At 52.6% G+C, this 25,939-nt stretch overlaps 1 protein-coding gene across 2 annotated transcripts in view; it reads right to left on the bottom strand.

Moving 5' to 3' along the window:
• Window positions 1-24,084, bottom strand: part of OLFM2 (olfactomedin 2) — a 62,238-nt gene extending 38,154 nt beyond the window's left edge. The window contains exon 1 of one of the 2 annotated variants that reach the window (XM_069478894.1): window positions 23,858-24,084. In XM_069478894.1, coding sequence (XP_069334995.1) covers window positions 23,858-23,932 — 75 coding nt within the window. In that variant the 5' untranslated portion in view covers window positions 23,933-24,084. Of the gene's footprint in view, window positions 1-11,576; window positions 11,886-23,857 lie in introns of those variants that run through there. The other variant, XM_069478889.1, reaches the window with a different exon arrangement.
• Between the last annotated feature and the right edge of the window lie 1,855 nt (window positions 24,085-25,939).

Here is a 25,939-nt window from a genome sequence, read left to right as displayed (position 1 = left end):
GGGAGCTATGATCGCATCACTGCACTCCAGCCTGGGTGACAGAAGGAAACTATCTCAAAAAAAAAAACCAAAAAACCAGAAAACCACCACCAACTCACTGTAGCCTGTGAGGCCTTGAATGCAGTGTGCCCTGCCAACTTCTTCAACCTCGCCCCCTTCCGTCTCTCACTTTCTCTTTCCAGAACAAGCCAAGTTTGTTCCCACCTCAGGGCCTTTGCACATGCAGTTCCCTCTCCCAGAATGCCTTTCTCCCCTTTCTTTCCATGGCCAACTCCCCAGAGAGCCTACACCAATGTCCCGACATAATGAGGCTCCCCAGCCATATTCTTTCCTATCCGCCTGTTCTTTTCTTAACAGCACTTATTTATCCAAAACGGACATGTTTATTTCTTTCTTACATGTTATTGTGTCTCCAGTAGAACATACACATTTTTCATTTTTTGTAGAGACAAGGTCTTGGGTATGTTGCCCAGGCTGGTCTCGAACTCCTGGCCTTAAGCAATACTCCCACCTCAGCCTCCCAAAGCACTGGGATTACAGGCTTGAGCCACCATACCCGGCGATAATTTCTTGTTTATTTGTTTGTTGTTTGTCTCTTCCCACCAAAATGTCAGCTCCCCCAAAGCAAGCACCTTGTGTGTCTTGTCCACCCAGCACGTCGTAGGTGTGTAATAAATATTTGTTAACTGCACTGACAAGTGAGTGAATGAACGGACGGATGGATGATGGTTTTCCAAGTCCCTGGAGCCCCAGCTATTGGGTTTTGTGAGATTCCCTGCATTCCTTATATAAACCTCCAATTTCCGTGGACCAGCCAGGAGGGTTTCTACTGCAGACAGCCTCCCTGCCACCCACCCACCCCCAGGCCGACAGGAGGCAAATGAGAATGGAGAGAGGTGTCAGGGAAGCGCCAACTGGTGAGAGAGGAAACCTGGGAAGGGGAGGAGGGGAGGCGACTTTAAAGGATTGACTCTCTCAAGCCCGATCAGGAGAGCAGAGAAATTGATGAAGCCACAAACCTGGAGGAACACACCGCGGTGGACACGAGGCCAGGCAGGGGGAGGCAAGAAAAGGCTGGAGAACTAGACACAAAGAGCCAGGATCTCTCTGCGTTGCAAGGAGAATGTTCGTGATGACAATAATGACTACTCAATGAAAATATGGTCCCGAATATTCTCACTCCCTTCCTTGCGCATCAGCCCCATAGTTAGCTCTGATGGGAGGGGAGATTCAAATGGGGTGGGGAGGAAATTTCAGCTACGAAAGGCTGGTGAGTGAGGCTGGGCTGGGGACTCTGTATTCCTGGGTGGCTTTACTGAGCACCCAGACTCTGTCACCCAGGCTGGAGTGCAGTGGCGTCATGATAGTTCACTGAGGCCTCAAACTCCTGGGCTCAAGCGATACTCCTGCTTCAGCCTCCTGAGTAGCTGGGACTACAGGTGTGTGCCACAATGCTCGGCTAATTTTTAAAATTTTTTTTTACAGATGGGGTCTCACTATATTGCTCAGGCTGGTCTCGAACTCCTGGCCTCAGGCGATCCTTCTGCCTCAGCCCCGCAAAGACCACACCCAGCCTCTCTGTCCTTGGTTATTCGTGTACATGTGCCACTCTTAGCCACGTACGTAAGTGCACAGGCCTACTATACCCTCTTGTGTGAGCCAGGTGAACACCTCCCCATAAACACCCATGGCCATCTGTGTGCTCTCCTGGACAGCCATGTACACGCGTGTGTATGTATATGTGTATGTCCATCCAGAAGCCATAAACATGTTATACATCTGTGTCCCTTCAAGAACATATCTGCCTTTCCATGGATAATTCTCCACGTCCATTGGTGCCCACCTGCCTGTATCCACGAACATTCACCTCCTCTCAGTAGGAACTGACATCTGTAATATCCGTCTGCTGCCCTCCTAGGTCTCCCCAGCCTACTCATTAGCATTGCAGTTAGACCTGAAACATTCCTGCAAAACTTATGCTTTGCTAATAAGCCTGGTGTCCTGCTGAGGTCACATGGCATTTACAAGGGCTAATGGAGCCAGACTCGGCCAGCAGGGCTGGGGAATCCTGGACTCCTAGAATAGCCAAAGAATGCACTCAGAAGAACAAGCAAAATTCCCTGTCATGGCTGCACCAAATCTCCCAGCCAGTGTCTATCTGGAGAACCTAAGTCACATTTCAAGATATGTTTATGTCCCTAACACTGCCCTGGCATCACACTGAGGGCCGCATCACCAGACTTGTCATTATACTGCAGGCTGCATCACTCTGATGGGCACTACACTGAGGGCTGCATCATCAGACTTTCACTATACTGAAGGCTGCATCACTCTGATGGGCACTACACTGAGGGCTGCATCATCAGACTTTCACTATACTGAAGGCTGCATCACTCTGATGGGCACTACACTGAGGGCTGCATCATCAGACTTTCACTATACTGAAGGCTGCATCATTCTGATGGGCACTACATTTAGGGCTGCATCACCAGACTTGTCATTATACTGCAGACTGCATCACTCTGATGGGCACTACACTGAGGGCTGCATCATCAGACTTTCACTATACTGAAGGCTGCATCACTCTGTTGGGCACTACACTGAGGGCTGCATCATCAGACTTTCACTATACTGAAGGCTGCATCACTCTGATGGGCACTACACTGAGGGCTGCATCATCAGACTTATCTTTATACTGAAGGCTGCATTACCTTGTTGGACATTACACTGAGGGTTGCATCATTAGACCTGTCTTTATGTGAAGACTGAATCACCTTTTTGGTCACAGCTCTGAGGGCCCCAATCCTAGGCTGAGCATTATACTGAGGGCTTCATAACTAGGGAGTAAAATTTAAGAAGCAATATTTTCCCTCTGCACTAGTAACTCCTCTGTGTGAGGTTGGGAAGTGATCCTAAGGGGCCTGGGAAGGCCAGAGCAATGAGGAAACTGGGGACCCTGAAGCCATGCACTGGGGGAGGGAAGCCACAAAGGACAGAAAAGCAAATATCACATCAGAAGTTGGAATTCAACCCTCCTGAGTGAGCCTTCCCAGTGCTAAAGGGACGGGAGAGATTCATTGTGTGTAGCTAGGGGCGCCCACCCAGCTCCTCCTAGAAGCTGTAGATCCTGTCATGTCTCTGCCGTCCCTGCTAGGGGGCCCTGCCAAGACCTACCTTGTCATGCCCTTGAGAAGAGATGCTTTACCTGCAAGCACTCTGGCAGCCTGGCATAGAAGCCACACCATGCCATGACCAGCCCTGACACATGCCACATCCTCAGATGTGCTCCACATGTCCCCTCGTACCTTGCCACGCTCAGGGAGGCTTCCCCCTGTGCGGACATTCCCCACACAGGAGACAAGCTCTGACCCACTCCAACGTGTCCCGAGGGCTCAGACACACCCAGTGGCCATCAGATCGGATTCCCGTTACACAAAGGGACATGCGTGCCACAAAGACACACTGGAACACACTACGACACACCCTGACACGCAGGGGCAGGCTCCACCACACGTGCACACACGCTCGAGCGTGCTTTTGGGGGCCAGGCAGGTTCCCAGCCTTTGCCAGAGTCTACCCACCCACGGCCACCTTGCCCTTCCGGATGGAATGATGGGACGGCGGGGAGAAGCTGTTATAAATTAAACATCTAGAAGCTGTCTGAGCACCAGGCTCTGCCAGCCACTCATTGGCTGGTTCTGTCCCAGGAGGCTGCGGGAACGCAGGGTGGGGGAGAGGGCAGGGGAAGTGGCTCGCTTAATTAATTAGTCCTAATTGAGATATCTTTGCAAATATCCCTTTGTTAAAGGACACTATTCCATCCATTCCCTGGGAATTCGTCACCTCTCTGTGTCTCCAGCCCCTGAGTATATATTGCAGAAATAGGAGAGGAGAAAGCGCGCTCCCAAGGGCTGCTCGAGCCTCAGCTGTGCTTCTCATCACGACAGGTGGGGAGGCTCAGAGACACACAAAGATCTGGGCGGGGACAGAGAGATCCAGGCAGCGAGAAAAGGGACACTGAGACGCACAGCAGTTGCAGCCCAACAGGCAACACAGGGGCGACCAAACTGCAGAGTCAGACACCGGCTCCGAAACACAGGAATCAGGGAGGTGCAGGGAGAGACAGGCAGGGAAACTTCGAGACAGGGAGGACCAGAAGTACGGACAGATGGACCCGCGCTGGGCGGACAAAGCTCCCTCTGCCTTTTCCCGCCTCGCCCGGCCTCCCCTCTCCTGGGGAGGCCACCCGCTGCCTGCGCAGCAGCAGCAGCAGCAGCAATCAAGGCTGATTCCTCTTTGGCCCCAGCTACCCTCCCCTTCCCGCTCCCTCCCCCAATCACTCCTGCAATCATCTCTCCCTTGTTCAAAATGAGCCACTGCAGCTGCAGCCCGGACAGCTGTTCCCTCTCGGAGCTAGCACTGGGCCTGGGTCCTAGAGGGACGCCCTCCTGGGTGGCAGCGGGGGAGCGACACTGGGCGACAAGGAGAGAGGGGCAGGGGATTGCCCAGAGCTCGGGTGCCCAGCTCCCATCCCAGCTTCCCCACAGGGCTCCAGACACCCCGACAGGCCCCTCTCTGGGGACCTCAAGGGCTCGTGTTTCTCACTTATTCAGTCACCCTCACCCAATCCTGCCGAACACCCAACATGGTCCTGGCTCGGGAGGCCTCTCGGGTCCAAGAATTCTCATCTGTTCCCCTGGGTTCCCACTGGGGTCCTATAGTGACATGGAGACAGAATCCCAGTGAAAGAGAGAGGACAGACAGACAGGCAGAGATAAAGAGACAGACAGCTATAGATACAGAGACGCCAAGAGTCAGAGATGACAGAGAGGCAATCAAAAATACAAGACGCACATAGAGACAGAGAAAAGGACAGAGACACAGAGAGACAGAGACAAGACACAGAGAGACAGAGAAGAGACAAAACAGATATCTAGACATAGGCAGAGAGAGAATTACCAGTAGCCACTCAACAAACATTTATTGAGTATCTACTATGTATTGTTGATATACAATTACGAGAGAAAGAAATAAAGATAGTTAATGAGACAGAGATAAGGGGGCTAAGACAGCACTTACAAATAGAGAGGCACAGAGGCCGAGATAGAGACAAAGACCGAGAACCGAAGCAGCTACAGGTGGTCCTATATCTATTTTCCCGACCTCAGTTTCCTTCCAGCTGCCCGCCCCACCCCACACCAAACCCTTTCAAACCACCTGGGCCTCCCCTATATGGCTGCTTCCTTCCCAGACACTGACCACTTGCAGTCTCCCTGCATCCATTGGGATGCTGGAATGCTCTTTGCCTCTGAGCCACCGTCCATGTTGTTCCTTCTGTCTGGAATGTCCTTGCTCTGCCTCATCCCACCCCCAATTCCTTCTTGACTGTAAGACTCAATTTAAGGCTGGGTGCAGTGGCTTGTGCTTGTGATCCCGGCACTTTGGGAGGCCAAGGTGGGAGGATCGCTTGAGCTCAGGAGTTTGAGACCAGCCTGAGCAAGGGCGGGACCCCGTCTCTACCAAAAATTAGAAAAAACTAGCTGGGCATGGTGGCGCACGCCTGTAGTCCCAGCTGCTCGGGAGGCTGAGGCAGGAGGATCACTTGAGCCCAGGAGTTGGAGGTTGCAGTGAACTATGATGACGCCACTGCACTCCAGCCCAGGCGACAGACAGAGCAAGACCCTGTCTCAAAAAAAAAAAAAAAAAAAAAAAAAAAGATTCAATTTAGGCATCACCTCCTCCAGGAAACTTCCATCGCAGCCTGCCTGGTTTTGGTTCTCCTGCTCCGTGCCCCCATAACACTCCAGAAATAGCCCCATCTCCATGCCGACCATGCATGCCCTAAGTACTGCTGATGAGACTGTAATCTAATTGAAGTTGGGGACCTTATTCATCTTCATATACCATAGCCCAGTACCCTTCCCACTACAAAATAGGCGCCCAAGAAATACGTCTTCGCTTGTCAAAGTGTTTGAGCAGAAGCCGGAAGTCTACATTGGGCACAGGTGAAGGTGGCAGGTGTGGGTCCAATTCAGAATCTATGTTTTTCTTTTCCTTCCTTCCCTCCCTTTCTTTCTTTCCTTCTTTTTAAAGCAAGGAGCATCGAGTGACTTTCTCTCTACCTCTTTGGCCCTCGCCCTAGTCCAGACAGCATCGTTTACAGTCACCTCTGCCCTGGCCTCCTGGCTCCCACCCTGGCCCCCATCTCCAATCTGCCCTCCCCACAGGCGCCAGAAGGGGGACTGTGAACCCCAAGTAACATCTTGTCCTTCCTCTACTCAGAAACCTCCATAGCATCCCACTGAGTCATCGATTTATTCATTTAATAAGGATTTATTGAACACCTACTATGTGCTAGTCCTGGGCAAGCCATCAGGGCTATAAGAGTCAACAAAAAGCCATTGAGGAAAAAAATCTGTGCTCTTATGGACATGACATCATAGTGAGGAGAAATCATACAAGATAAATAGGTCAACGCTACAGAGTATATTATAAGGTTAAAAGTGCAACAGAGAGAAAAGAGACCATGAAAGGGAGACAGGGCGTGGTGTATGGGGAGTTGCAAGTTAAATCTAAAGTCCCTACAAGATCACCTACCACCATAACGTGGTCCCTCCCGTCACCTCCCTACCCTCACCTTCTCTCTCTCTCCCCCTCGGTCACTCTGCTCCAGCCACATGGGCCTCCTCACTGTTCTGCCAACATTTCAAGTATATTCCTACCTCAGGGCCTTTGCACCTGCTGTCCCTTCTACCTGTAACTCTCTGCCTCTGGTTTCCCTCCCTCCTTGCTCCTGCAATTCCTTCAGATCTCTGCAGAAATGTTACCTCCTCAGAGAGGCAATCTAAAATAGTTTCCCCTCACTCCCCGCTCATTCTGTTCTATGTTCCTTTATAGCACACTTACCGCCACCTGACATAGTGCAGATGTCTCTATATACTTATCTGCTAGTCCCCACCCCTGCCCTAGAATGTCAGTTCCATGAGGACAATGATTTCCATCTGTCTTGTTCACCATCACATGCGTGGCACATAGTAGGTGCTCAACGAACATTCGTCGAATGAGTGAGTGAACGAATGAATGCAGACACCCTCTCTGGGAATTCCCGTCAGTTCGGGAAGAAGACAAAAGATTGGCGGAGTGGGGCGGTATTCACAAATACTTGACCATTCCTCTTAGGTGGTCCAGGGTGTAAGACCACTTTTCTCATCTTTGAGGTTAGCATGGCCGTGGGACTTGCTCTGACCCACGAAAGGGGAGCAAAAGGAACGTATGCCACTTCCCAGGCAAAGCTTTAAGAACCAGTGGTGGATTTGCTGTGCTCCCGTTTTCTTGTGACCTCAATGATCATGACTCAATAGAGCCTCCATCATCTCGGGTCCCAGAGTGACCACCATGGACAGAGCTATCCCCCCAGCTGCCAGCCAAAGATGGCTACATAGTGGAAGCAAAAACATAAACTTGTGCTGTGTTAAACGGCTGAGATTTGAGGTGGTTTGTCACCGCAGTGCTGCTCAGCCTGTCTTGACTGATACAGAGTATCTATGGCTTCCCCTCCCCAGAAAACTGTCAAGAAAAGGCAGGATTCTTCACAGAGAAGTCCTCAAACAGCCTTTTCCTGAGAGCTGCTCAGACCCCTCCCCATTCTTCCCATGAGGAAAAGGGTCCTCCCCGAATGGAATACCCCCTCCATCTCCCCTTCCTTCCCTCCAGCCCTTGAGGAGGAGGGGATGGGTAAGGTATAACAGGCAAGATGCAGGTAACTTGCTCCAGGCCCTTGAAACGGTGGCGGCCGCCAGCAATGGGGCTGACAGCTCTTAGTCTAGCTCTGGATTTATGATCCGCAGGTGAGGAGCTTTTCCGTTGAAGGCTCCCATCCCACAGGGATGGTTTATGGCTGGGAGTTGGCCAAAGGTAGCAGCAGCGGCAGCTTCCTTCCTCCTCCTCCCCAGAGACGGTCTGTAACCACAAGAATGTTGCTTCTGCCGATGGAGGAGGCAAAAGCCAGTGAAAAGCACGACTCCAGGGGCTGGGCTTCCCCCGAACACATCACCAAGGTCCTCTATTTTTAAAATTGTACTTTATTTTTCTTCAGAGATGGGGTCTTGCTCTGTGGCTCAGGCTGGAGTGAGGTGGTACAATCATAGCTCACTGCAGCCTGGAACTCCTGTGTTCAAGGGATCCTCCCACCTCAGCCTCCCGAGTAGCTTGGCACTATAGGTGCACGTCACCACGCCCAGCTAGTTTTTATTTTTTGTAGAGATGGGATCTCATTATGTTGCCCAGGCTGGCCTTGAATTCCTGGCCTCAAGTGATCCTCCCACCTCGGCCTCCCAAAGGACTGGGATCACAGGAGTGAGTCACTGCACCCAGCTAAGGTCTTTTATTAAGCTAAACACCAGGATCCAGCCTTCTGCCTCATGACTTTGGGAATTCACACTGCTTAGGTTCCTGAACCCCTCAGCCTCCCCACATTGGTGCACTATGCCTTCCTACATCTCCTCCTTACTGAGCACCTACTATGTGCCCAGTCACTCCCATTTGTTCTCCCCAATCCTTCTTAGGAAGGTGAAATTGACTTAGACACTTGACAAATATTTATTCCAGGCTTGGCTACAAGGGTGAACAAAACAACCCCCCCCCTTACTAAACACCTACTATGTGTCCACTCTTTGTTTCCATTGGAAGGTGGAATCCGCAAATCCTTATTATGAAGGTGTGATTGTTGATTTGGCCACTTGACAAATATTTGTTGTTGTAGACCTGCTATGCATCAGGTCTTTGCATTCAGTTGTGAGCAAAACACAAGATGTCCTCATGGATCCTACAGTCTCATGGAGACTCTAAATTCTCCCTGACTAATAAGGAAATTGGAGTTTAGAGATTAAAGAATTTCCCCCAAGGACACATAGCTAGTAACTTGCAGGGCCAGAATTCAAACTTAGATATGTTTGACTCAAAATCCAATCACTAACTGAGCATCTACTATATCAAGCTCTGAGCTGGGGGCTTTCAAACATCTATATGCTTGACACAGAGGAAGCACTCCATAGTTTTGTGGAATAAATAAAATGGAGAGATGAATGGATGGATGGATGGGTGGGTGGATGGATGGATGGGTGGGTGGATGGGTGGATGGAGAGATGGTGGATAGAGGCACGGGGTAGTGGAAGGATGGATGTAGAGAGGACAGATAAAGAAATGGTTGGATGATGAATAATGGATGGATGGGGAGATTGGTGGATGCATGGATAGAGAGATGGATGGATAGAAGGATGGATCCCCAAAAGGACAGAGAGATAGATGATTGATAATGGATGGATGGAAAGATGGATAGAAGGATGAAGAGATGGATGGATGGAAGAATGGGTGTAAAGATGGATGGATAGATGAAATAACGGATGGTTGAGGATCTAGACAGCAGATCTCTGCTACCCACAACAGTTCTGTGAGGTAACAATTCTCATTCCCATTTTGTACATGAGGAAACTGTAGCTTTCAGCAGATTTTATGGAAGCACTAGATCAAGGTGCTGTTAGCTACGTATGCGCCAGAGAGGAGACCAGGTCTGTTTGGGCACACACACACACACACACACACTTACAGAAAATACAGTACACACAGGAACCTACACCCATGCATACAAGGCAGGGGGCACACACACATTCATAAATACATACTTGCACTCATATGCACACACCTACAAAGACATACATGTCCACACACAGGGACACAAAAATGCTTGTGCGCACACACGTTTGCACAGACACACATGCACATGCAAAATCGTAACTCAGAGACATGCTTTTACACACTTATATACACACTCTCCAGACACACACACCTGCACACATTTACACAGACACACACGCCTTAGATGGGAAGGCAGGAGAATTTGTCTTCTGATTTCAATGAGACACCGTCTCTCTCCCCACCTCAGATGGCAACAGCAAGCAGGCTGTGACATACTCATGTATACAAACTCATACGTGCATATGCAATCATGTAACATTGCAATCCAAAAGTCAGGGACACATAACTGCAGATACACACTCAGATACATCCACACCCAAACACGCTCAGGGACACACCCACACTCATTCTGGGATGTATCGTCACATACAGGAAGAGGCACTGGGACCCCGTGCTGGCAATGCACGCAAACTTCCTTCTCACACTCCTCCATACACACATGGAAATGCATGCGGAGACAGACACACCAGGACATACCCAAATAATATCACTTGACGTGAGAGACACACAGAAAGACGCCGTTTCACGCATTGGCTGCAAGTCTGAGAATTTGGATGCAAAGCTCTCACCTGAGTCAAGCTCAATACCAACTACCCCCAGGGGCTGGACAAAGCACCCACCTCCACCAGGAGATGTCACCTCTCACCGTTTGCCTGCAACCCTTGGGAGCAAAGTCCCTCTTGCCTCCAGCCAGAGGAGAGAAAGAATCTGGCATGATGGACATGTGGAGCTAAGCAGGGGGCCTTGGTGAAGTTGGGGCAGAAGACAGGGAGCGCCATGAATCTAAGCCCCACGTTTGGGGAGGAGTCCCCCAAACAGATTGAAGAGGGGAGGGGCTCCCAGAGGGGCGGGAGGTGGGGGGGCATTTCTGGAAGAGGATGAGGGAAGTTTGCGGTGGAGGAAGCCCCCTCCCTTCTCCCCAGGACACCAGGACTACTGAAATTAACCCGATGGAGTCCCCCGCTTCTACCCCCAGGGGAGGGAAGCCGAGGATGTAGGCAAGAGGGGGGATGGGAAGGGAAGGCTGCAATCTCGGAGCTTCCGGAGGCAGCGCCAGCCCCAGCCACAGCTGAGCCTCCTCTGCCTCCCAGGGAGGGCGAGTTATGGGGATAAATATTCAGCACATGGTGAGGAAGGTAATGAGGAGGGGGTGCAAGGGAAGGGGGCTACAGGGGAGAGAAAAAGCCAGCCAGACAAAAAGAGATACAAAGTCAGAGACAGCGCCACAGAGACAGAGGCAGAGACAGGGACAGGGACAGACAGAAATAGCAAGAGATCCGGAGAAGCAAACCAGAGGGAAAAGAAGAGAGAGAGAGAGGGAGAGGGACAGAGACGGAACTCCTCAAAGACACCGAGACACAGCCAGGCAGAGACCCTGAAGGTGGGGACAGTCGGAGAGCCCGAGACCCTTCCCACCCTTTGAGACACAGGGTCCCTCACCCGCCGGGAATCTCACCCTCCCGTTCCGCCCCGCTCAGCCCCGACCTGGCTCAATTCCGCAGCCCTTGTCGCCAGCACCCGGGGCCAGAGCGAGCCCGGTACGTTGTTGGCACTCGGACACTGCTCACTAATAATCATCATCATCATCATCATCATGATAGCAATGACCACGCTAGACGGCGCAGAGGGGGCTGTGGGTCCCGGGGGTCCTGGGGCTCCCTCCGCCTGCCTCCACGTTCAGCCCCGGAGCCCCGGGAAGGCGCCCCCGACCCAGGCGCGCCAGGCAGGTGGGGGCCCGGGCCGGGGCCCCCGGAGGCTGCGACGGCGGCGGCTGCACGGGCACCACGCCCCCCGGGAGCGCCCCCCGCACGGCGGCCACTCACGATTTTCTCGGAGGCGCCCGCACGGGACACGGTGCCGTTGAGCCCTACGAGCGAGGGCAGCGTCTGCGACATCCAGTTGGTGACCATGGCCATGGTGCTCAGCACGGCCCCGATCTTGAGCAGCGGCACCGACATCGCGCCCCCGCCTCATGCCCCGCGGCCGCCCGCCGCGCGCGTCCCTTCTCCGGCCAGCCACCGGGCGCTCCGTCCCTCGCCACCCAGCCGCCCCGGAGCGCGGTGCGAGCGCGAGCTCGGGGCCGGGCCGGGGCCGGCCGCGGGTGGGGGGGCGCGGGGACGCGGGCTGCGGCTCGGCGCGCCTGGCGGGCTCCGCTTATAAAGCGCCGGCTCGGCCCCCCCACCCCCTCCCGCGCCTCCGCGCCGGGCACTTCCAGCCGCCGTGACGTCACGGCTCCGGCCCAGAGCCCGGCGGGGGGCGGGGGGCGCCCAGACGGTCCCCACCCTCACCCTCAGTCCCGCCGGCGGCCACGCGGGCCCCGGGCCCCGGGCAGCCCCAAGGGATGGGGGACCCCCCTCCCGCCCCCAGTGGCATTCCCCAGCCGCCCCACCCCCAGCGCCGCGGCATCCCCAGCCCCGCCCCCCAGCGGTATTCCCGCCCCCCCATCCCCGGCGGTATTCCCGGGCCACCCTCCGCGCGCAGCCCCTCTCGGAGCCCCAGGCGCTGCACCCCGCGTTGAAAGGGCGAGACAGTCGCCCCACCGCGACCACCCAAAGCTGGCAGGGGGCTGGAGCCGCAGGTCGTCACCCTCCTACTGTTCGGACACAGACCCTGGCTCCCTAAAAGCCAGGAGACCCGGCAGCAGGGGGCGTGCGGGGCGACCCTCTGGTGCGCTCCCTGGAATCCGACCGCCGAGGGTGGTTTCGGTCACCTTTTCCTCGGGGAAGGGGCTTCCCAGGGGGACCGAGAGCACTCTGGGGATCCCTCGTTTGCTTTGGGATGAGGGAGCCAGTGGACGCGGTGGCTCAGGTGAAGGTGCGGGGACGGGGGTCACTCGGGCAGCGGGAGGCTTTCCCGTCGCAATTACCACCCTGGACCGCGGAGACACAGGAGACGGCCTTTGCGAGGCAGGTCCCAGGCGGGCCTCCGCTCGCAACTTGAACTTGGGGTGGGGGCGGGGCACTTACACTTCGGACGGTCTTCCGGGACCCGGGCACCGACCCACCCGCTCCGAGGTCCCGCCCCCTCGGGGAGGGCGGAGCGCGGCGCCCGGGGCCGCCCTGCCACCCAGCCACCCACCCACGCACTAGCCGGCGGCGGCGGCCGCGGGCCGCGGGGAGGAGCGCCGGGCGGGTTTTAATTTCCTCTGTTTTGCCTGCACTCACGCCCCCTCCTGGCGTCCCCGCATCACCTCGCGCCGCCGCCGCCGCCGCTGCGGTCGCCATCAGCCCGCGGCCGCCGCCGTCTGGAGGTGGCGATGACTCAGGCCTTTCCCCGCGGCGGCTGCGCGCGCGGAGAGCTGGCCTCGGGAGAAGCTCCCGAACTTGGGGTGTTGCGGGGCAGGGGGGGAGGAGCAGCTGGGGGTCTTGAGCTGTCTTTTTTCCTGAGCTGGGCAACACAAAGATGCAGGTTCTGCCCATGTGTGTGACCTCCAGCAATAACTTTTCCTCTTTGCCTCAGTTTCCCCATCTGCAAAGTGGGTGGTTGTGAGGACCCCAAGGCCAAATACGTGTAAAGGGGTTCAGGTAGCCTGATAACCAAGTGATTCATTGAGCAGCTACTATATTCCAGGCACTGTGAACAGACCAAAGATGCCTGCCCCCGTGACGCTGAAATATTTTACCGGGCGACACGGGCAAGAAATAGGTGGAAAAAAGTAAAATATGTAGGCTATTAGGAGGAAGGAGGGCGTGAACTTGAAATAGGGTGGTTGGGGAAGGGGACCTTTAAGCAGAGACCTGAAAAAGGCGAAGGAGGGGACATGTGCCTATCTGGGGAAAGAGTTCCAGGCAACTCCAGCAGCAAGGGCACAGGCCCTGGGGACAGGAGGAAGCCACTGTAATTGGAACAGAGTGAGCCGGGGGAGATGGTGCTTGTAAAACGCTGTACAGGGTGTCTGGGACATGGTAAGTTTTTTATAAACAGTAGCTGCCATGGTTGTTGTTATTCACAACTGATAAATGACCCTAAAAAAAATAAGATGGGCTTGTACTTTCTACTTGTACTAAAGCTTCATGTATAAGTGCTGGACATTTTGCAAATACACTTGCTGAACACTTGCTGCAAGCTCCCACAAACAGTATGCAACTCCTGTATTTACAGGTGACGGAACCGGACTTAGACAAGAGAGGGGATCTCAGCTCAGGGTGACCCAGCAGGTAAACAGGGGCCCAGGATTTGAACCCAGGTCTGCTTGATTTCAGACCCCAAGACCACTGGGCTCCAGGCTTCCTGGCTTAAGCGATTTGGAACCCAGTGATACTCTTTCTTGCCCTGTTGACATTGGTTCTGTGGGAAACTGCCCTACCTCTGCACAGCGAAGCTTCTCCAAGGAGTGGTCTATACTCCAAGGAGTGGTCTACACTCACATTTGCACTTGCTGCATTTACTTCCTCACCTCCCACCTCCTCCGTTTCCAAAACCCCTCTTACCAAAGGCACCAAGGACCCTCCAATTTGCCAGTCCCACAGCTTCATGTTTGTCCTTTTAGCCATTGTCACAGTCACAGTAAGTTAGTCTCTACGGAGCATTCCCTTCCTGAAAATCATTTCTCCCCTGATTTCAGAGACACCTTATTTCCCAGTTCTGCCCCCCACCTCTCTGGCTGCACCGTGCTACCTCCTGCCTACTCCATAAATGTCTGTATCTCCCAGGGCTTTGTCCTAGGTTCCCTGTCGCTCTCATCCTGCACAGTGTGCTTGGACCATCACACTCACTCTCAAGGTTTTGGTTCCATCTGGCACATTCCTACCTCAGGACCTTTGCACATGCTGTTCCTGCTACCTAAAACACTATGACTACAGATGCCCATGTGGCTTGTTCCTTAATTTATATCTCTGCTCTGTCATTGTGCAGGTCAGAAGCCATGCCCTGCCCTTCTCTGGAAAACTACATTTCCCAGGTTCCATTGCTCACTTGTTTCCTGTTAGATTCCTCCAAGAAATGTAACACTAGAGGGAGACTGGAGGGTGGGAAGGAAAGGAGAAGCCAGGGAGGGTATGTCTCCCTCTCTTTCTGCTTGGGGTGGAGGGTGTTTTCTGACAGTGGCTACACTCCCTCAATGGTCCCAGATCCCACCCAAGAGCCCGCTCCTCATCACGCTACCCCTTTGCTATGTCCCTCCAATGGCTTTTGCTTCTCAACTCTCCCATCTCCCACTTAACCAAGTCCCTGTATTTAATTCCGTCTCTCTGAAATACCTAGAGTGGTTTCTTTCCTTGACTGGACCCTGAGTCAATTGTGCTCTGAGGTCAGTATTCACTGGGCTTCTGTGGTCATTTATGGACAGGCACAGAGTCACCCAATGTGCACCTTCCCGGCTGAAGTCCAACAAGGCAATGCTCTGCCTTCTTGTCACAGCTTCATGCTTTTCACAAGATGGACCCTGGCCATCTTATCTGAAAGACCTTCCCTGACCACCTATCTAGAGAGCCCCTATCACTCTCTGCCTCTTCCTCTACTTTATTATTTTTTAACAGCATTTATCACCCTGTGACATTCTATTGCGCTTTTATTTGTTCATAGTCTGTGTTCTTCACTAGACTGTCAGCTCCATAGACTGTCACCAAGATGTCTGTATTTTTCCCAACTGCAACTTCAGAACCTAGGACAGGTCTCGGCACACACGCAGGAGCTGAGGAAACTGCTCTTGGTTGACTAAGTAAATGGATCTATTACCTGAGGCACGTCTGTAGCCCAGAGCTGAGGAAACTGCTCTTGGTTGACTAAGTAAATGGATCTATTACCTGAGGCACGTCTGTAGCCCAGATCTCCACCTGCAGCTTAGACCCCTACACCCACCTGCGGCTGGGACATTTCACTCGTGTGTTGCACAGGACTAATGGCGCAGCACACCCACTAGAGTGGCCTCAATCAAAAAGACAGTCAGTACAAAGTATTGGTGAAGATGTGGAAAAATCAGAGCCCTCGTAGCAAATCCATTGCTAGTGGGAATATAAAATGTCACAACCACTTTGAGAAACAACCTAGCAGTTTCTTTAAAAAGTTAAACAGAAACTTCCCCTAAAACCCAACAATTCCATCTATCCGAGAGAAATAAAAGCATGTGTCCACAGAGAGACCTGTATATGCATAATCATAGCAGCATTTTTCATCATGAACGAACCAGTCCAAATGCCCATCAACTGGTGAATGGAAAACAACCGGAGTGCATCCATGCGGCGGAATGTCATTGAATGAGAAAGAGAAACCAGCTGCTGATCTATGCTACAATGTGGATGAACCTCAAAAGTATTTTGCTAAGTCAAAGAAACCAGACACAAATGGCCACATAGTTTACGATTCCATTTATACAAAACATCCAGAAAAAGCAAATCAATGTAGACATAAAGTAGATTAGAGATTGTCCGGAACTCGGGGTGGCAGTGGAGAAGGAATGCAAGTGGGCCTGAGGGATCTTTGGGGGGGGGGTGGAAATGTCCCAAAACTGGATTTCGGTGATGGTTGCCCAACTCTGTACATTTACAAAAAGTCATTGAATTGCAAACTTAAACAGGTGAATTTGATGGCGTGTAAGTATACTCCATGCAACTGTTAAAAGGGAAGGAGCATTTTCAAACTTTCCCTGCAAGTCCGCTCTTTGAAGTGTCCTGTGCTTATACTAACATGACAGTAAGTGTCTCCTTAAATTTTGTGCCCAAGTTTCCTTGCTTGCCTTGTCCTGGCCCTAGTCCTTATGTGCCCACGGTCAGAAACTAGAGATTTCTCCTTCCTCCTTCCTCCTTCTCCTCCTCCTCACTCTGTCACCCAGGCTGGAGTGCAGTGGCACAATCATAGCTCACTGCAGCTTCAAACTCCTGAGCTCAAGTGATCCTCCCACCTCAGCTTCCCAAGTAGCTGGGACTACAGGCTCATGCCATGACACCCAGCTAATTTTTAAATTTTTTGTAGAGATAGGATCTTGCTATGTTGCCCAGGCTGTTCTCAAACTCCTGGCCTCAAGTAATCCTCCTGCCTGAGCCTCCCAAAGTACTGGGATTACAGGTTGTGAGCCAGAATTCCCATTTTTATTTTTACTATTTTTAATTATTCCTTCTTTTAGAGACTTGCTGAGTAATATCATTCCCATTTTAAAAAATGAGAAAATAGAGGCACAGAGATGTCAAGAAACTTTACCAAAGGCACCCAGCATTCACTCCCAGATAGAGTCTATATGGTGCTGGGTGACTTGGACCTATTCATGGGGGAAAGAATGAATGCTGATCCCTTCCTCGTGTCATATACATAAACCAGTTCCAGATGGATCGTACAGCAGTCGCTCCTTATCCATGGAGGATGTGTTTCTAGAGCCCCAGTGGGTGCCTGAAACCATGTACCCTATGTATACTACGTACAAATTTCTTTTTCCTTTTTCACAATTTCACAGATAGAAGATTCATTCTTAGCATAGATCTTAGCGACTTAAGCATATGAGTTTTTTTCTTTTCTTATTACATGGAAAAGTCTACTTTTTTTTTTTCCTGAGACAGGGTGTCTCTCTGTCACCCAGGCTAAAGTGCTGTGGTGTCATCATAGTTCACTGCAGCCTCAAACTCCTGGGCTCAAGCAAGCCTTCTGCCTCAGCGTCTTGAGTAGCTGGGACTACAGGCATGTGTCACCACACCCGGCTAATTAAAAAAAAAAAATTTTTTTTTAGAGGTGGGGTTTTGCTATGTTGCCCAGGCTGGTCTCGAACTCCCGGCCTCAAGCAATCCTCCCACCTCAGCCTCCCAAAGTTCTGGGATTACAGGAGTGAGCCTTTGTGCCTGGCCAGCTTCCACCTTTTCACTTAAAGGAAGCACTTTATGGCTTTTCTTTGGCATATCTGAGTTCCTGGCATCACTCCTCTTGTGCTCTGGGGCCATTATTAAGTCAAAGAACGGTTACTTGGACACAAGCAGTGTGACACCACGGCAGTTGACGCTAAATGAAATAAGCCAGTCACAAAAAAGACAGATAGATACCATACGGTTCCACCCACAGGAAGTCCCTGGAGTCATCAGATTCATAGAGACAGAACGGAGAATGGAGGGTGCCGAGGGCTGGGGAGGGGGACCGGGAGTTAGTGTTTCATGGGGACAGAGTTTCAGTTTTGCAAGATAAAAAGAGCTCTGGAGATTGGTTGCACGATGTGCATGTACTTACTACTAAACTGTATTCTTAAACATGATTAAGATGATACATTTTATATTATATATATTTTACCACAGTTAAAAAAATTTTTAATCTTCCATTTAAACACACACACACACACACACACACACACACAAAACCCCTTCTATGGTTCCTTTTTGCCAGCTCAATAAATTCTAAAATCTTTAGCCCGGCCTTCAAGGCCTTTAGAGTCAGATCATAACCTGTTTCCAAGCTCACCTCCTACCCCACATCTCCATGGGTACTGTCCACACCCTAGTTTCTACTTCCAGAACCCATCATGTGCGTCCAGATCTTCCTAGCCTGGCCACTGAGCTTCTTCCACTTGCAATGTCCATCCTCCAATGTTCACTCACTCATCCTTCAAGGCCCAGCTCAAATGCCGCCTCCTTCAGGAAGCCCTCCTGACTCTTCGTGCTGTACCACGTGCTTGCTGTATTTGTCTCCCCTACTTGGCAACCAAGAACCACTCCACAGCAGGCTCTGTCATGTCCCTAGTGTCTCACTCATTGTTTTTCTTGTAGAAATTACCAGAGAAATTAGGAATAGGAAGAATCCAGCCCACTGTGTGCTTGCCATGTATTTTTCTTGGGATGAACCAGGACCCTCTCAGAGCCTAAGGTGAGGAGCTAGTCACCATTTCATTCAATGGCTTCAACTGGCTTTGGCTTCCCGCTTCTTTCTTCTTGTGCAGTGATACCTGTCTTCTCATCTGTTAAGCAGGGCTTAGGTGCTTGCTGCCTGACATTGTTAGCACTGGGTGTAAAATAAGAGTAAATAGGCCCTGAGATCCTACTGGAGTTCCTGGGAGCAACCAGAATAAGCTTTGGCATATAATGTTCATAGAATGTATTCTGGTCTCTCTCTCTCTCTCTTTTTTTTTTTTTTTTTTTGAGACAGAGTCTCCAGCTGTCACCCAGGCTGGAGTGCAGTGGCATCATTGTAGCTCACTGCAGCCTCAAACTCCTGGGCTCAAGCCCTCCTACTGCCTCAGCCTCCTGAGTAGCTGGGACTACAGGCACATGCCATGATGCCTGGCTAATTTTTCTGTTTTTAGTAGAGATGGGATCTCGCTCTTGCTCGGACTGGTCTGGAACTCCTGAGCTCAAGTGATCCTCCACCTCAGCCACTGAGAGTGCTGGGATTACCGGCGTGAGCCACCTCGCCCGGCCTCTGGTTTCCCCTTGGTGTGTGGCTGAGCTCTGGATGGATTAGGTTGTAAGAGAGACCCTGGGGGTGAAGGCACGTTGATGTTCTCAGACAAGAGTTCCCTGAAAGTGGGAACATAGCACTCCTGTCACGACACCCTTCTTCCCAACACAGGCAGACTCAACTCCTCCAGAACAGTTAAAGCTTCTACCCTGCCCCTTGAGAGCGCAAACTGTCACCCAGCCCTTGGAGTGTAGTATAAGCCTTGAAACCCAGAGGGTTTTCAATGAATGCTTTCTAGACAAATACACAAATGCAAGAATCGATGAAAACAACAAGTTACTGCCTCCCAGGCACTGACACTGATTCCTGGGGATACAACGCCCATGCCAGCCACTGCGCTCCTCAGAAATCCACACCTGTCCACGTGGTCAACCCGCATGGATACGGAGTCACTGTGTGCACACACCCACGGGTATGAGCATGAGATAAGCGTGTGCCTGTGCCCAGCATAGCCAATGCTGGGGCCATGGTCCTGAACATTCGTAGCCACTGAACATACATATACACACATGGAGGCTACACACACACTCCTACGGGGCCAGGACTTCAGTGAGTCACGTTGTGCAAGTGCAGAGCTGGACCCTATCTTTATTTGAAATTTTCATATTTTGCTCACCATAGACTTGTTTACATTAATTTTGAGTTTTTTAAAATATTGCATTAAAATATGTATCTTGGTTACTGAGTCTTTTGGCATCCCCTTAATTTTTTTTTTTTTTTTTTTTTTGAGACAGGGTCTTTCTCTGTTACTCAGGTTAGTATGCAGTGGTGTCATCATAGCTCACTACAACCTCAAACTCCTGGGCTCAAGTGATCCTCCTGCCTCGACTTCCCAAAGTGCGAGGATTACAGGCATGAGCCACCACACCTGGCCTAGTTTTGAATTTTCTTAAAATATTGCATTAAAATATTATTTATCTCGGTTACTGAGTGTTTTGGCATTCCCTTAAATTTTGCACCGGAAAGCGAATGCCTGGCCTGGGCTCCCTCTCTCACACACACACACACACACACACACGTGCAAACCTGCGCACCTTCACATGGACACACAATCCCTGCACAAACCTCATTCTACCACTAGATGTCACCCAAGCTCCTTAATCGTAGGCCCAGCACCAACCCCGCTCTTCCCCACACTAAGATTTCCTTTAATTTCCCTCCATCAGGGCATTTACATATTCTAAAGCAGCCCGGGGAGAGCAGCGTCTTAACCCTAATAGCAGCGTCCTTATAGGGGTGCGGAATTTCAGGCATAAAGAAGATGGGTTTTCTTGATGTCTCCAATCCAGGAGCGAGAGGAATCCTACAGTTCGAGAAAGAGACTGTGTATGTGAGGGAGTCCATCCATCCATCCATCCGTCCATTCATTCATTCCAAAGATATTTGTTGAGCACCTACTGTGTGCCAGGCTCTGTTCTAGGCACTGGAGAGACAACAGAGCTCACTGGACCCCGAAAAGCTGCCGCTCTAGTGAGAAGACAGATGGTGCATGAGTAGACAAATCATAGAAATGTAGCAACAAGGGCTATGAAGAAAAATAAAAGAGTAAGTGCTCAGAGAGTGGCAGTGAAGGGGACTATTTTAGGTGGCTGTTCAGAGCAGGCCTCTCAGAGGAGGTGATATTTAAGCAGAAAGAAGAGAGGGAGTCAAGTAGCTACCTGGGGACCAGTGTCACAGGCAGAGGGAATGGCAAGTGCAAAGGCCCTGAGGCATGTAATCTAAACTGAACTATCCCTCTCCCATCCTGGGAGGACTCCAGGAAAGAGTTGACCCCAAACCCAGATAGTGCCAAAGATGTAGCTAGATCTTAGGGAGGACTGCCCGGTGGTCAGGAAGAGGGCATCTTCCCCACAGGGAAGATGGTGGGGCTTGGAGCTCTCTGGTAGCTTCATGTCACTCATGGGCCAGAACCCAGAAGCTCTTGGGCAGACCCTGGATGTATGGACAGTGCCTCTGATAGGTCCTACTTTCCTGCTCTCCAGGTCAAATCCAAACTCCTGCCCTCACACACAGGTTCCTAAGCAGTCTAACCTCTCCTGGCTTCCCTGGTCTCATCTGCTCTCATTGTCCCCGTAACTCACTCTGCTCCAGGCACACCAGCCTCCTCCTCACTGCTTTTGAAACATACCAAGCTCATTTCCACCCCAGGGCCTTTGCACTTGCCGTTCCTCCTGCCTTGAATGCTCTTTCCCCAGACACCCACAAGATCCCCTCTCTCACCTCCTTCAGATGTCACTTCAAATGCCACTTCCTTAGAGACACCTTTCCTGCCCACACGTGTTCAAATAGCCACCACCCTGCCTCCATCTCTCTTTAATCCCCTTTATTTATTATGCTTCATGCCCCTTGCACTGTATTATATATTTATTTAGTTGTTGACATTGTATTATATACTTATTCGGTTCTTGTCTGTCTCCTCTGCCACAAGGTCAGCTCGAGGAGACCAGGGATTTGACGACTTGGTCTGTGGCTGTATTCCCAGTGCTTAAGCGTATCTGTTGATTGAATGGATGGATGATGAATGATTTCTAGAAAGGACCCCTGGTGGAACCGAGGGCCCTTCAGGGACCAGGGAGGGGGTCTCTGGGAAGGCAGAGCGCAAGCAGAGCATCCTCTCCGTACATCCCTATCTTCCCCGGGGCCAGGCCGTGGGCTGACTGTTTTAGGAGCATGTAGTGCCCGCGGTGGCCGCCTGGAGGCACTGCAGCCTGTGGCAGGACTCCACCAGCCCCGCCCTAACTGATTACCTCATTTAGCCCCGCCTCATCTGCCGTTTAGCCCCGCCCCCAAAGCAGCTCCTTCCCAGCCCTGGGGGCTTTAGGATTCATCACCCCACCAAGGGCGCCTCCCACAGCAGACTCTGGCACCCCAGCCAATCTTGGTGGGAAGCCAGGAAATCTAGGGTCCCCTAAGGGCTACCAGGAGTCCGGGACAAAGTCCAGGTGGTGGTTCCAAGGATCCTTCCTGCAAACCGAATTCCCCTTCATTCCTGGTTCATTTTTTCCAGCAGTTACTCAAGTGTGTGCCTCTTTGGGGGGGGGGGGTCCCTTTTCTCTCTCGGGTATCTCTCTTTGCTTCTTTCGGCTTATCAATGGAGCACCTAGTGGGTGCAGCCTGATGCCTAGTACTGGGCGCACTCCCCATCCCACCCAGTGTAGGGGTGCTCAGATGGGGAAACTGAGGAGCGAGGGAGGGGACCCCACAACCTCTCCTTGTGGCCTGGACATCCTTCTGTCTAGACTCTAACCTCCATCCCTTCCAAGGCCCCCCTCTGGGTGAGTACAGGGTTTGATTCCTTTCTTATCCTGACCAGGAAAGGGAAGGGTGCCCAGACTGTTTCTCTCGAGTTTCTACCTAAAAACCCCACTTAGCAATGTCTACACATGCATTGTCCACACCCGTGGAGTAGATTATTTAACAAGAGGCTGAGCGTGTGGGCTCAGGAACCAGACTGCCTGCGTTCAATCCTCTCTCTGCCACTCCTGAGCTGTCCCAGCCTGAGCAAGTGACTTAACTTTTCAGTGCCTCAGTTTCCCTATCTATAAAATGGGGGCAACAATAGCATGCACTAGTAGGGAGTTGGGAGAATTAGATGCCTAAGTTCATGATGTGTGCTTCAAACAGCACCCGCACATAATAAGCATTTAATGAATGTTCGCTGTCATTGTAATGACTGTTTTATTATTTTTGATACCGGCTTCCCTCTGAGCTCCTGCAGATCTGAGAACTTGGGGGTGCTCCCAACCCCCACCCCAAGATGGAGGAGGAAAGAGGTTTCCCCAGAGCTGAAGAAAGCTTGGATGCCCCACATTTTGCAAAGCTCCCCAAGCCTGCCCAAGAGATGGGGTCCCCTGGGCAGAGGAACGCGCTTCTGTAAGGGAATGAATGGGGTGTGCTGGAAGCCAACACACACGTGCGTGGATGGACACGTTTGCACACACAGCCTCTGCACAGGCACCCTCATTTAGAGTGATGTACTCCAAGGCACACAATGGCACACGGTCACCTCAAGCCTCTCACACAGCTACACACCTGGTCACACACGTATTGTACAACACGCAGGCATGGGGACACCGTCACACACAGACTCTTCCCGCACGTACAAACACCCTCTCCCGATCACACCCCAACTCAGGCACAGTTGGGTAAACACCCACACAGCCACACACACAAACTCCCCTCGGTCACACCCAGCCACGACACAAAGACACACTCATTTACCCTGCACAACCCCCCCGAGCACCTCACACGCGTCCCCGTCAGTCACTCTCACGTGAGTCCCACCCTCCCTTGCCCACACTGGGGGGGCAGGCGAGGAGTGGGGGGGCTTCAGAAGCTGGGCACCTCGGCCATCATCGGGAAGTGAAGGGTAAGCGACACCCCAAAGCCCCCTGAAGTTTCCCACCCAACCCCACTCAGCTCCAGTGAGATGGCGGGGTGTGGGCTCCGGGTCACTCAGGGGTTAAGAACCCCGAAGCCAGAGTCAGGATGCGCCCCCCCCAAACCATCCCAGCTTGAGGTCGGATTTGAAGCCCCCCCTCCCTTGTTTGTCCCCAAGCCAGGGTGAATGTCCCAGCCCCTCCCCCGCTGCGACCCCCCACCCCTCGCCCTTAGCCACCCTGCAGCTCGGGGTCGGGGGGGGGGGTATGTGGAGCTCTAAATCCCGTTTCTCCGGGACTCCTCTGAGCCCCCCTCCTCTCTGGGAGCCCCCCGCGCCCGCACCTGCCCGCCGGGCCCCTACCTGTCCCGCGAGGCCTGAACACAGCAGTAGCAGCAGCAGCAGCGGCGGCGGCGGCGGGACCGTGAGCGGCCACATGACGCGCCCCCAGCCCGGCGTCCCGTCCCCCCGCCCGCCCTAGCGGCGCCCGGGCGCGGGGACCGCCACCATGCGCGACCCCGCCGGCCTGGCCGGGGCGACCCTGCGCCGCCGCCGCCTCCCCCGCCTCGCCGGCGGCCGGGATTCCGCCCTGCCCCGCCCCCCTCGCTCGCTCCCAGCCTTTGTTGCTGGCTCCGCCCCCTGCCCCGCCCCCAGCTCGTCTTTGGGCGCAGACCGAGCAGGGTTGGGGGGGGTGGGGAGCGGGGAGCTGGCACTTGCTCGGGGACCTGGGGAGGGGACAAGACCCGGCAGCGCCACCCCAGGCCAGGCCATTCCAGGAGCTGGTCGCGGAGATGGGGGCGGGGGGGGCGCCCGTCACGTGTTTGTCAATTTCGCCCTCCCCAGACATTTCCCACTTAGAGGTGGGAGGGGACTCAGTGCGGTGGGAGGAGGAAGGTCTGTAGCAAAGAAAAGAAATTAGGAGCCCCCCCACCCCCAAAGAACTCAAGAATCAACAGAGAAACCGAGGCACAGTTTGAGATTGGAGGTTGGGAGAGGTGTCAACGCCCGGACAAGGAGAATGGGGCAGAGATGGAGACCCGGAATGAGAGGCGAAAAAATAGGGGTGGGGGTGGGGAGGCAGGAGACGGACAGACAGACAAGAGGGATGCAGATGGCCAACTGGGTGAGCCTCGCTTCCAAATAGGGCATCTCGTTTTCCCTCTCTCTGGGCGGCCATTCCCCACCTGCCTTCCCGCTGGAAGCCTCCCCGCCTCCGCCACACCTGGGACAGTTTCTCCTCGCTCCGTCTCAATAGCCCAAAATGAGAGACCAGATTCCCCAAAGAGAATCAAAATATTAACACCGCCTCCACGCGAGGCCATTTGCATATGAAGGGCGTCCTTGTCCCGTCAGCTTTCTTTTGGGAGGCTCTCCAGCCTTTCCCTGCCTCTCCTTCCAAAAGTGTCCCTAAGTCACCTTCCCTCCGCACAGCTCTTACAATGGCTTTTTGAGGGGGTGGAGGGAGTAAGTCAGTCAGTTTATGAAGGAATCAGATGGAAAATACAGGAGACGAGGGAGCCTGGCATGTTTCTGACCCTACTGTGGGATAACACATGTTACTGATGGTTTCCGCAGGTCAACAAGGACGAAGAGATCCATGTCTGACAGACCTGGGTTCAAGCCTGGTTCTGTCACTCGTTGGCCATGTGATCTTAGGCAAAGAGTGTTCTCTCTTTTAGAAGACATGTTTCTGCTAGGCATGGTGGCTCATGCCTATAATCCCAGCACTTTGGGAGGCTGAAGTGGCAGGGTCACTTCAGGCCAGGAGTTTCAGACCAGCCTGGGCAACATAGCAAGACCCCATTTCTGTGAAAAATTAGCTGGACGTGGTGGCACACGCCTATGGTCCCAGCTACTTTGGAGGCGGAAGCAGGAGGATCACTGGAGCCCAGGGGTTAGAGGATACAGTGAGCTATGATGTGCCACTGCACTCTAGTCAGGGTGACCAAGTGACCACTCCCTCTTTAAAAAAAAAAAGAAAGAAAGAAAGAAAAAGGAAGATGACCCATTTCTGCATAGAGTTGTTGGGAGACATCTGTGACTTATGAACAAATAGAGCACCTAGCCAGTGCTCAATCTCCAGAATGCACTACCACAATGACACATAGGGTTGAGCACACTGGCTGTGGGATGTGGCCACAAAACAGAACCTGAGCATGGGAAGACATCCCATCCATTTCTCCACCTCCTTTTCCAAATGGGAAATGGTCCTTTGTTGACTCCTCGGGCCAAGCCTGCTATAGGCATGGGGCAGAAGGAGGACGTTGGTTGGTAGACCATGTAAGCTCTTGACCAAGAGTGGGGCCCTTCAGTAGGGCTGCATTTCAGCACCATGAACAGTGTCCTCCTTGGGCTCTGGTCACTGAGATGGGCATTGTCATGGCCAAGCTATAGCCTGTGTTGTACGGCTTGGCTTTGGTCAATATGCTCTCAGATCCATTCTCC

This window comes from Eulemur rufifrons, chromosome 2, assembly GCF_041146395.1.
Source record: "Eulemur rufifrons isolate Redbay chromosome 2, OSU_ERuf_1, whole genome shotgun sequence".
NCBI classification, from domain to species: domain Eukaryota; kingdom Metazoa; phylum Chordata; class Mammalia; order Primates; family Lemuridae; genus Eulemur; species Eulemur rufifrons.
The sequence above is the reverse complement of the archived record's forward strand: the minus strand, read 5'-3'. Positions and strand labels throughout refer to the sequence as shown.